This window comes from Haliotis cracherodii, unplaced genomic scaffold (genome assembly GCF_022045235.1).
Source record: "Haliotis cracherodii isolate W230 unplaced genomic scaffold, xgHalCrac1.p SCAF_1, whole genome shotgun sequence".
Classification (NCBI taxonomy): domain Eukaryota; kingdom Metazoa; phylum Mollusca; class Gastropoda; order Lepetellida; family Haliotidae; genus Haliotis; species Haliotis cracherodii.
The window spans coordinates 39,445,024-39,458,567 of NW_027266264.1; the positions used below are offsets into that span (position 1 = coordinate 39,445,024).

The 13,544-nt window shown below is 38.0% G+C and overlaps 1 protein-coding gene across 10 annotated transcripts in view; it reads right to left on the bottom strand.

Annotated features, from left to right (window-relative positions):
- Nucleotides 1–13,544, bottom strand: part of LOC139477800 (sodium/calcium exchanger 2-like) — a 194,231-nt gene that overhangs the window by 84,117 nt on the left and 96,570 nt on the right. For 7 of the 10 annotated variants that reach the window (XM_071260235.1, XM_071260225.1, XM_071260230.1 and 4 more), the window contains 2 exons: nt 5,971–6,003; nt 1,400–1,483 (listed from right to left, as the gene is read on the bottom strand). The exons of 1 other annotated variant lie outside the window; for it this stretch is intronic. In XM_071260235.1, the coding sequence (XP_071116336.1) occupies nt 1,400–1,483; nt 5,971–6,003 (117 nt within the window). The remainder of the gene's footprint in view (nt 1–1,399; nt 1,484–5,970; nt 6,004–13,544) is intronic. 2 more of the 10 variants (XM_071260260.1, XM_071260279.1) reach the window with 1 other exon arrangement.

The window sequence follows — 13,544 nt, forward strand, 5'->3', positions numbered from 1 at the left end:
AGGGCACTTATTATAGTAAATATAGTAGTTCTCATTTATATGATCGTGTTGGCAAAAAAGTACCCCCTATTCTACCTTGTCCTTTAATATGCCAAATTATTCTGTAGGAATACAGGGCAAAAATGGATATTTCTGCCGCTATTCTGAAAAAAGTAACATACCCAGCAGGGATCCTGTATCCACTCGACACGAGAGCCTTTTTGTTTCAATAATACCTTCTTTTCAATTAAGATTAATAAGACTTCTTTAGTGTTGAGATATGTTTTAAGATGCATGACACATATCTAACTGGTGCCTTTGCTTCACAGGTTTCTGACCTTTCAAACCATAAATATTGAAAATAAACCATCCAACACATAAATTACATTAGTTATGCTAACTAATCCCAACTTATGGTGGTATAGGTGGTCCATACATCGATGAAGACGACAGCTTATTAACTAGATCGTACAACACACTGGTATGCATACAGTATGAGCAGGAAATCAGCTGACATTTACTTGTCACTCACCAGTAGGGATTCATCCAAGGAAAGAGGAACTTTACTAAATCAGGTCTTCATAACAAGACTGACCTTTAACCAAGAGACTAAACCAATCCACAAACTTCATAAATGGCAAACAGAATGGGTGAATGCATACCATTTCTATCACTAATCAGTGTCTTCTCAGAGACGCACCAGCTAAATCTTCTCGCCTGATACATCATTGTTATGTTCACAGGGAGGACTGAAGGAAGTTGTTTATTATCTTTCAACAGCACATAGAAATACATATGTACTTTGGGCATGCAACTACAAAAGACTATACCATAGTTTACACGTCATCTCATTAGCTTAAATTGCTCAATTATGTTGGCACCACAAAAAGCAGAACATGTTGCATTCAGTTGCAAACACACTACAACATCAAGGTGACAGGCATCATAAAAATCAAACTATAAACATTGAATGAGCAATGTACGTTTTCCAAAATTGAAAAATCATTGTTTAAGCCTTTGTGCAGGTACTATTGCAGTAGCATGACATGTTTTCTACACACCATGCAGCTAAATACTCATTACTGTACAGACATGTTATAACCATATCAAGCAGGCAGTCTTAGGGCTAAGGAGGCTGGTCTTATAGTTATAGCTTACTATTTACTGTGCACATACCTACAGCACCACTTAACAAGTTAACTGCTTTCTAATGGATAAAAGCTGAAGGTGAATTTGAAGGTGTGATCTACCCATGCATAATCTCTACTATAGTCGCTAGGTTGTAAGAAGTGCACAAACACTATGTAACTGTTATAGGTAAGTGTTATCAAACGTTGTGTAGCAGAAAATCTGTGGTGCAGTCAGAAAGACTATCTACAAGGGTGTGGATATAACGGGAATATCTACTGCTACATGTTACCTTATTGGAGGGAGGATTGTAGTCTTATCGCCATTAATCGTAGCTCTTGACATTCGCCTGGCATCTTCAATTTGAGATACTCTCCTGAGCAGGACACAAGAAGTCAGCACTTTCCATATTTGATCAACAAACATTCATACATACACATAATTAACAAAGTATGCACATCAATATGTTGAAAATGATCATTCAAGACAATGAATATCCATGTGGAAATACAATATTGGGCAATAAATAATAAAATCTTATAACAAATAACGAAAGAGTGTAACAGTAGATTGATTAAATACAACAAAACAGCTTACTACAGCTTTTGTAGATTCAGGACATAAGGCCAAAGTTTAAATAAATTTTGGTCTAAACTATCTATTTTACTTTTATCATCATTTGCTGCAGATGGTACAGCAATTCTCTGACGTGAACTCCAGGTGGTAATTTCCATAAAAATGTCACGGAATCATGCAATTAGGGTAAAAATCAATTACACTTAAGCAGTTTACGCTGTTTATGTCGTGCTGTGAGATGTTAGGCTCTAACTGTCATAACTGGGCAGTCAAAGTCTTCTTGTAGGCAGGGAGCAATGACAAATAGTGGTCACCTTGACTGCTACAATAAAGTTGTTCTAAATGCAGGATCATACCGATACTTCTCGAGAGGGGGTTTGTTTGTTGATTTATTCCACAATAGCAAAACTCCATCTACGGTATATCACATGATGGCCTGTATGTATATCATCGATTCTGGGCTAGACAAACCAGTGGTTGATATTATGAGCAATGTCTCATGTTTTGAGGTTTAGTAACGCACAATCAACCAAATCACAGAACCCATTCCAAATTAGTTGCTGAGCATAAACTGTTGAATGAAACTGGCTAGACGAATACGAATAGGGAATTAAGGTTTTCAATTCAAACCAAACAGTAATGTTTAAGGAAATCTAAACTTTCAAAAAGTGAAAGTTCCATTTATAAGCTACAAGGAAAAGGAGCTGTTTTACTAAACCATTTCATATTCCTGGGACAAAAATAATTTGAGATTATTATTTACTAGCATCCTGAAATGTTTGCAGAATAAAAATAACAGTGAAATTTCAGTTAACCTCTGAAAACCTCAACTTCTAATAAAAACTATTGTCAATTAGTGTTTCAGCAATTACAGGTGGTGAATGTCTTGCAATGTCATCAAAGTAATAATAAGGAACAGACTCTGCTTCTGGTCTGCAGATTCTGCACATAAATCCATATTTGATAGAGAGTGATTTCTGATATTTGCCAAGATTGAAGAAATGAAGACAAAATGAATTTGCCATATTGACTTTCCTTTAAGCTTTTAAGACAGATGGCTAAATAATTGTCCTGAGCCTAACTATTGGATGTGTAATACACTCTTAACACTTTGAAGGCATTAAGTACAATTCATTCCATGTTTACAGGATTCATTTGAACCAAATAGACAACGAGGCAGCACATTTCTGAAGGCAAAGTGACAAAGTGAGAAGAGAGAATCTCAAAGACAATCCGAGATCAGGAATGCCTTCAACTTCCACCACTAAGAAAATGGTTGAAACAATTTAGCTACTAGCCAAGCGGGATGAGTTTCCATATATGCGCTTGTAGACCTCTGTAGCTTGGAACCTTTTCCAATAATCAAAACAGTTGGATTTGGCTGAAATATGTCCGAATTATTACCTATTTTTGTTTTGTGGCAGTGTGTACATAACAACCTTATGACAGGACAGGCAGACTCTAAACAAACATGGCGTGTCATAGACTAGGGTTAGAGTAGCTTTCCTTTGATAAAAGGGCATTTACTCTGGCGGACAGACCAGTGGATTGCCACAAAAGGTAAGTAGAGACAATTTGTGTAGGCAATTGTTGTTTTGACTATATGTAGTTATGCCACAGTCTAAGAAACAGGTTTCTGTTAGAACTATATTGACTGTTGTCACTCTCTGACAGACACATCACTTACCGACTGATGTTACATATATTGATGCGCACATTCAAGGAAAAATTGCAATGTTTAGATAATGTTTGTGAGAGATGGGAAGCGATTTTTGAGCACAGAATTGAAGAATGACATTATATGATAAAGAGGTTATCACGTTTGTGTGTTTGGGAATGGTAAATATCCTGTATTAGGAATAAACACTATGAACCAAGCTCGCCAAGGCTTGCTAAATACAATGTTTATTCCTAATACAGGATATTTACCATCCCAAAATACACCCGGGTGATAACTTCTATTTAGCATGCTGGGTTCCAAGGTTCTTCATCTCTCGTGAGAAGTTACAATGTTTTAAAGTCAAGCAGGCACAGCGACTTGTAACCATGGATCAGTCTTGGGTTCACCACTATTAGTCAGGGCCTGAACAACAGTAAAAGCAATGGAAACATCTAAATGCTCCTGAAACTCTCCAATGAAGAAGACAAAGTCTTTTACACCATCAGGAGGACGCCTTCTGCACCAGTTGGATCCAGGCAGTGCAGCATCACTGACAGAAGTGTGTGGACCTCTGAGGGGATTGTTGAAAAATAATTAGCTACTCCTCATGTGTACAAAGTGTTTTTTTGCTTTTATCTATGAAATAGAAACACTGGGTATCATATTTTGCAGCCCATGCTGAATTGTGCCAATGCTTACATGAAACATTAAATATTGAGTTCAACAGTTCTGTCAAGTTGGGTCTTTTTTAAGAGAAGATGGCTACCTGGTGTCCAACAACTGTCAATATTTTGTAATTTCACATGAATCTATCAAGCACTTCAAGAGACGATATATGTTAAAAATAAAAGGATGATGCTGATGCTGTTGGATGATTTACAAGCACATGGCAGGCTTGGTTACACTAAAAAAGACAGGACATGTTTCTCGGACGTCAGCGCATCACTATCTATTCTGAGCATTCATTTATAATACCAATACAAAAAATATGGTTTTTTTAGAATTACCCACTTCATATTGAAGTTTATTGTTATCCATAAAATAACATGCTTGACAACTGACAGTCTATTAAAGAGCCAGGTTCAAAGTGTGCTGTTGGTATTCTTGGTGGTAAAAAAGTAAAAAGTGTTGATCACTTTTGTTTTCAATAAAAACTTCTTCTTTTTTATAGAAATGCTACATCCCTTCTCACTTTTGAGATAAATGTGCCCAAGAAACATTAATAATAACAGAGCATACATTTTTATTTCTAATCCTGTGAACAATTTTGATGACACAATTGCTTTGACCAGTTCCATCAATAGTATGGTGCTGAAGGATATGTTGACAATGCAATAAAAGCAAAAACCTAGCTCTGTGTGTGAAAACCATGACTGTGAAATCCAACATGCAAAGACATTAATAGCACATAAAACAGACAGAGAATACATGCACAAACACTCATATGCTATGTGACAACATGGAGGTTACACGGAATAGATGAACAGAATGTCAGAAGGTTAATTTTTCATAAGAAGTCTAGAAGTCACTAGGATTGTGTCAATATGCATATCTAAGTTGAGAAGAAAGAGTATATATTTGATGTATAGTCATAAAATCAGCTGTGCACAATTATTAGTGCAAAACATTTTGAGTTCAGAAATTGAGTAGTCACTAAAGCAAAGATAGCATACTATCACTAATTGATACTTGAAATCTTTGATGCCAGTGGTGAATGTGAAGTTAGAACTAATACAATACATTCCAACATAATGCAATGTACTGTGGGCTCCAATATTCAGGTCACATTTACATCCAAAACCTCAGAGTAAACTTACTGACTCAACACAAAGCAATATTTACCCACTCATTCACTAATTCTATTTTATTCTATTGTCTCCTAAAATCACTGACGTTAGAAACTGGCAAAATCTCTGTGTTCCAGTAACTGTATAAACAAAACATGCTGGATAGATCCAACAAACTGACTTCCAATACAATACTAAGGAGATGAGAAGCTATCTACGTGACACGAATAAACAGTTCATGCATTCTTTAATTAACAAAATATGTGAATTACCGTACCACATAAATCAATGCATCAATGTTTCATATACTCCCAGTCGTACTTCAACACATCCAGAAATGTACCAACAAGCAAGCATGATATGCACCATGCCTCCACATTGATGATTTACAAGAAATGTCATTCCACAGAAATAATAGATATATGCTATTATACCTTATGGATTCCTTTATGACAAACCTCTCCTTTAACTTAGTCAAATGGTCACTGTGTCACAGAAGACAGTACTTAATAATAGGACATAATGCTAATACATGAAATCAAAGACAAAGACGTATATCATGTATATATGTCTTTGATGAAATATGTGTATTTTGTTCTGACACAAATCCTTAAACTCAACAGGTGTTTTACCAATTCGATTACCGGTAAACAATAAACTATGTTCTGATAAGCAAATATAGCATACATCTAGCATGTCTGTGAAATTAATTACCAGTAAACAATAAACTATGTTCTGATAAGCAAATAAAGCATACATCTAGCATGTCTGTGAAATTAATGAAGCAAAGATGAAGTGAGTAGCACACAGAATGCACTTCACATTATCAGTTAAACTTACCTCCCTTTAGACATTGAATTTATGCTGACAACACTGAAAAAAACACAGCTTTTGACTATCTTTACCATTATAGACAAATAAAAGATACAAACAACATCTTACGCAGTATTGAACAATATAGCATGACAAACATCCTGGGAAACCCATATGGAGAAACAAAGCAAAGTCAGATTGAGAGGAAAATTGAGTGTAGCCATGCTGTTACTGTAACAGGAGAGGCTCCATCATTTAATAGGCTCTTCCCTTTAGCTTCAACATCAGACATGGATATTTTGAATGTAACTGCTGTGAGAACAACTATCGAACTTGAAAGCCAAGAGGACCATACTTCTAATGACTTAAATTTCATTTAAGTTATCACATGATTACTAACTGTTTCATTGATAACCCTGCATTGTTTCTAAACAGATTCAAAGCAGGAAACATGATCCAGTAACATAATCTGCAGAATAAAGAGATGCTAACAGGATCTGAAAGAAAGCTATATTCAATATAGAACAAAGAAATTGAATTAGCTCCATGTCATCAATATGCTAAACAACTATAGTTAAACCAGGACTTACATTTTTATGACAATCTGCACCGAGGCAAGGGAGTTAACGGACTATAAAAGTCCAGTCTCCACCCATGCCGAACTGGGCTTGAATTATGGAGTTATATTTTGGCTTGACTAACGAGTCTATGAATAGTCCAATCAAAATCGCAGAACGACTTCAACATCCAGTTAGTAAACTGGCGTACAGATTTTGGATGATTGCATGATTTGCAAAACATGTGTACAGATAGCGTCAACAGATATTTTCCAAATCTTGTCATGTTTTTAATCAAGGTGTCACGTGATTTGGTGCACTCCGCATAGGTCTTGATTCTTGATCAGATTGTCTTCACTGAGCGACACCATTTAATTTGAAGCAAATGAAAGTGATATGAGAGGTGGAATCTAATTGGTCAATAGGTGGGACATAGAAGGGACATAACTTGTAATAGCCATTGGATGCGCTCCGATCAAGCCCAGACATTTCATCTTAAGGGTGGAAACTGGAATTTGACAGTCAGCTAACTCCCTTGCCTCAAGAAGTTGCCTCTACTTCACTCTGAGGAGATTTTCTATACATAGTTTAAAACCTCAGCAAGCCTGCTGACTCAAAACAAAGCAATACATACTCACTGTGCTCAACTGGTGATCAATCAATCATTTTATCAGGGCTCTAGATTATGTTTTGAGAACTAAGTGACTATTTATTCATGCATATTTGTACACAAGCAGCTCAAATCAATTGTGTAATAGTGACTTATTTTACATATTTTATACAAGAATGCAGCTTATCTGGAGCACTGAAGGGCACTCAAACCTATTGTAATAGTATTGCAAACTTGTCCATGTTCTTGTCATTACTTGGACGATGTCAAAGTCAAAACTATGGCAATTTGCAAGGCCAAGTAGGTTGCTTGCTTCTAATTGGGACCAGATGAGCAAAGTGGTATTTTGGAAAACAAAACATAGTTTACAAACAAGACAGAAAAAAAAACAAGGTCATATGAATTTTCCTGTTCCAGCTGAGCTAAGACAACAAATTGTCAGTCCCTGTCTATAAGTGAAGATATAGCACTGTTGTTTATCTAGAACACAGGATGCTTACCTTCACAATATGAAAACAACCTGTGAAAGCAGCAGTAAGGTTAAGCCCTTCATTGAGCAAAAACATTGCAACACATTTCAATCACTTCACCATAAATAGCTTGCTTTGCTAAAAAAAAACGTTGGTCAATTTGACACATGGGATGTGAGAAATGTTACTACCTACACTGGTGACTGAATGATCTGAGTGAATAATTGAATGTAATCTAAGCTGCTAATAGCAATATTACCTTCCAAACTGAATGAATGATATGATAAATAACAAAACCCATCACCAATAATCCAATGTATTATCCATTCTGTTGTGATATATATCCTGGACCTAATCGCCACTATAGCTTCGTTTCAAGTTGGGTGCAAATGACACAATGCCGACAAGAGCCATCAAATCAAATTTTACTGTTTTCTGAGCATTGAACAAGTGGCAGTAGTTGACTTGACTTGTTGCATACTATGTCAAATACAACTAAAAACACCTGGTAGTATAATGACTTCCCTCCCCGGTCTTATCATTCAGGAACACATTCTCTTCCAGATGAATTTTTTTCTGATTCTTAAAAGATATGAAGGGCTCACTCATACCAGAGACCATATAATAGAGGGACGGCCCTCACCAACAGTTTATCACTAACCATCAGCGCTACGGTCTGGCATGTAACTGATACACCCCGACACCCTGCTGTTAACTTCCCTGTACCACTGCAGATGCGCAATAGATGCGCAGACATTCACAACTGACCATTCTGGTAACCACGTAAACAATATTACATAATATCCGGAGTAAGAGTTAATTCCCTTATCCGAGATTTCTCCGACTACGACCAGCGACAATCCAATAAAAGGACGTCTCTTAGCGGATTACACAGATTTTTGTATGATATCTCTCATTAGCACATGCCAGTTGGCTGCAAATTATTTGCTGAACACATGTGTCTTCCGTGACATTTATTTCAATTTACATATCTCATTTTATGCTGCAATTGTTAACTATTATAAATAAACAAATATACCAAATTTACTACGAACGCCACAGAAAACTACGATCCGGTAAATTGCACAGGAACTCAGGAAGTGTAAATAAAACTCATTCAGAAGCAGGGAAGACACTTGTAACATATCACCATATTCCCGATGTTCACAAAATATATCTCCAGATTAACTTCATATCTTATAATAAGTTCAGACTAGATTTACTTGCAAAAATGCATGATCACCGACTGGTGTAAATGCTTTACTATTAGCCAGAAAAAAAATGACGCCATATTAATGTTTTTATTTCATGTAAATTCGCTACTATTTTATAATGCTAATAGTTCCAATGAATTAAAAATACACATTAAACTACGAGCGTTGTTAAATGAATTTTCGATGTGTCTGACAATGGGCTTCGAAAGAATCAAATGTTATTGGTTACTGCCAGTTTGGGTCTAGCAGCGATAATAGGGTTTGCTGGAGCGAGATAAGTTTGACACCTTCGACCTTGTTGTCTGGAACTTCTCTCCCGACGACTGCCGATATAATCCTTCTTTTTTTTTGGCATTTACAAAGCAAATGATAATTTTATAATACAAATATTTCATGTAACGGATTTTTATTTTTGTATGATGTTTTCATTGTTGTGTAAATACACAAAGTAAGTAGTATCTTCATCATATTTACATTATTATGATTGGGTTTAGGCCAAGATCATTTTGCTCATAATCAATATTTACACGGCATAAAATAAATAACTGATTAAATGTAGTCATGATGAATACAGACAAAATCTTCAGAAGATAACAAATATGTAGTATTGTAGTATGTAGTATATGCGCGATATGTGATAGAAGCCTAACTGAAACAAAGTTAAACTTACGAAAAAATGGCGAAAGCAATGGTAAAAAAAATACGCGTCTTACAAAAACAATTCTAATATAATACAATATAAGTCACTTTGTATAATGTTTCAAAAGATATATGCGAATGATAATCACAGACAAAATGCATGTTATTTCGTCTGCTATATGGTAACTTAATTTAAAATATGTGACGTAAAATATGGCCTTGCGCCAAAAATCATACAAAAAAACTACCGATCGTACCTAAATAACTTTGGTACCAAGCCAAAGGGGAAATCGTGATGAATGTAAAACTATTTAATTCAGGACCGATGATAGGAACACATTCGTCTGAAAGCATGCGAAAATTAAGAGTTGTGGTGTAATTATTTCGGGAAAAGTCAGATTTAGTCCCATTTCTGGAGTCAAAATCTGAAATATCGCTTCCGCCCTAAATTTGTAAATGGCACTAAGCCAATTTTTAACATATTTCCTTTTTATACACCTCGGTAACCAAGGACTTTCATCGCGAATTAGAGGCCGTTATTGAAAATCAAAATCTGCACTTTTGCCGATTTTACATGTGCGCCATTTTGTTCTCTCTGACAAAGACGAAGCGTGATCACAGTCATCAAATACAGTGACAACGACATGCTTTAGGGCATCAACAAATCTCAGTTGTAATGTTAACAATGTTAAGAAATACATGAGTGTAATTTTGTATTGTAAAATATATCTTTTGTAAGGGACAAAAAGGCGACAACGATGACTGCAGTGAACGCGTTTCTGCTCGCTTCCGGACAGGCTGCGCAGTACAAGCCGTAGCACTGATGGTTTCGCGCATAGGCTAGAGGGCCGTCCCTCTATTATATGGTCTCTGCTCATACAGTGCCAGAAATTTTGAACAAACCCTTCTTTGAAAGTGTCATTTTGACTGGTCATTATCTCAAGCTTATAGGTGAGAGACCCTATGTGATGGGTTAAAAATAACAGAGAAGGCGATGGTGACATCACTTCTGATAAGAGGCTAAGGTTGTAAATGTGTCAAGTGTATGTATCCTAACAGAATGCAAAGTCAGTACACTGGTATGATGTACACACATGATCTGACAACAGACGCTTAACCCACCAAGTCCCTGTCATGAAGTACACACGTCTGACAAAAGAGACACTAGCCCACCAGGTCCTTGCCATGAAGTATGCACATGTCTGACAACAGACATTAGCCCACTACATCCCGGTCATGAAATACACACATGGTCTGACAACAGAGACTAGCCCCTCAGGACCTTGTCATGACGTACACACATGGTCTGACAACAGAGGATTGCCCACCAGCTCCCGGTCATGAAGTATACACGTCTGACAAAAGAGACACTAGCCCACCAGGTCCTTGCCATGAAGTATGCACATGTCTGACAACAGACATTAGCCCACTACATCCCGGTCATGAAATACACACATGGTCTGACAACAGAGACTAGCCCCTCAGGACCTTGTCATGACGTACACACATGGTCTGACAACAGAGGATTGCCCACCAGCTCCCGGTCATGAAGTATACACATCTCACAACAGACATTAGCCCACCAGGTCCTTGTCATGACGTACCCACCAGGTCCTTGTCATGACATACACACACGTCTGACAACAGAGGCTCGCCCACCAGGTTCTTGTCATGACGTACACACACGTCTGACAACAGAGGCTCGCCCACCAGGACCTTGTCATGACGTACACACATGTCTGACAACAGAGGCTCGCCCACCAGGTTCTTGTCATGACGTACACACACATGTCTGACAACAGAGGCTCGCCCACCAGGTCCTTGTCATGACGTACACACATGGTCTGACAACAGAAGATTGCCCACCAGCTCCCGGTCATGAAGTATACACATCTCACAACAGACATTAGCCCACCAGGTCCCTGTCATGACATACCCACCAGGTCCTTGTCATGACGTACATACACATGTCTTAGAACAGAGGCTCGCCCACCAGGTTCTTGTCATGACGTACACACACATGTCTTAGAACAGAGGCTCGCCCACCAGGACCTTGTCATGACGTACACACATGGTCTGACAACAGAGGATTGCCCACCAGCTCCCGGTCATGAAGTATACACATCTCACAACAGACATTAGCCCACCAGGTCCTTGTCATGACGTACCCACCAGGTCCTTGTCATGACGCACACACACGTCTGACAACAGTGGCTCGCCCACCAGGTTCTTGTCATGACGTACACACACATGTCTGACAACAGAGGCTCGCCCACCAGGTTCTTGTCATGACGTACACACACGTCTTACAACAGAGGCTCGCCCACCAGGTCCTTGTCATGAGGTACACACACAATCTGACAATGGATGCTCGCCCACCAGGTGCTTTTTATGAAGTACACACATGTCTGACAAGAGACACTAGCCCACTAGGACCTTGTCATGACGTACACACATGTCTGACAAGAGACACTAGCCCACCAGGTCCTTTTTATGAAGTACACACATGTCTGACAAGAGACACTAGCCCACCAGGTCCTTTTTATGAAGTACACACATGTCTGACAACAGACACTAGCCCACTAGGACCTTGTCATGACGTACACACATGATCTGACAACAGACACTCGCCCACCAGGACCTTGTTATGAAGTGCATACACAGTCTGACAACTGATGCTCGCCCACCAGGCCCTTCCTATGAAGTACACACATGTCTGACAAGAGACACTAGCCCACCAGGTCCTTTTTATGAAGTATGCACATGTCTGACAACAGACACTAGGCCACCAGGTTTTTGTCATGTCATATCCACATGGTCTGTTAACAGACATTAGCCCACTAGGACCTTGTCATGACTTACACACATGGTCTGACAACAGAGACTAGCCCACCAGGTCCTTGTCATGAAGTACACACATGGTCTGACAACAGACACTAGCTCACCAGGTCTCTGTCATGAAGTACTCACAAGTCTGTTTTGTCTGTTAGTTGTCGTTGCAATATTACAGCTATATGACGGCGGTCTGTAAATAATCTGGACCAGACAATCCAGTGATTGAAATCATAAACATCGATCCATGCTCGGTCTTTGTCATTAAGTATGCACATGTCTGACAACAGAGATTAACCCACCAGGTCCTTATCATGAAGCATGCACATGTCTGACAACTGAGGCCTGCCCACCAGGTCCTTGTCATGAAGTACACACATGGTCTGACTACAGACACTAGCCCACCAGCTCTCTGGTATGAAGTAGGCACATGTCAGACAACAGAATCTTACAAACCAGGAAATAATGTGGGAAAGACACGGTGTTATGTCCACATTCTTGTCAGATCTATGAACTGAAATATCAAATATCTGTCCTACTTACTACTATTTTAGATCCAAGATAATCAACCCAAGTTTTGAATTGGCAATATCTAAAAACTCGACATTCTTAACCATTAGCCTGCTGAATTGTTTTAGCATAAGGTGCTGTAAAGAGGGTGAACTAATTTCAAACAGTCGGTGTGCTTCATTAAACAAGGGCCAATTGAAGAAATATTCTGCATATTTATGCCTAATAGAAAACTACACATTACTATATAAAAATATCCTGATGTTTTCAATCATGCCAAGGTTAAGACCAAAGCGAACACAAAATTTGTAAAGTTTCTTGAACTTACCTGATTTACGTTATTGAAGGTGGTTTGTGTTTCATGTTAAGAGCCTGTCTAAATTGTCAAATTTATGCAAATTGATTTCAATAATCATATCTCCGATATCTTTATTTTAACAGCGTACAAATTCAATGTTCTTGTGGTAAATTATGAACCTTTTCAGTAAATTTATTGTTTAACTCTTTCGACACCAGTCAACCAGTAGAGTTTACTGCTGGGACACCGAGTTCCCCGAGACTCTTGTGTGATAGATGAAGCCAACATTTATCAAATAAAATATCTGCTTGTAAAATATCTTTGCTACTACATGTTATACACCATTTGAAAGGTCTGATCCTAGTGTTTATAAGTTTGAAAGTTATGTTTTTCACATTGTTTAAAATAATGAATTTACAACTTAATTAAGTTTGTTGTTGATGAAAAAAATGTAAGCTAACACGTTGTTAA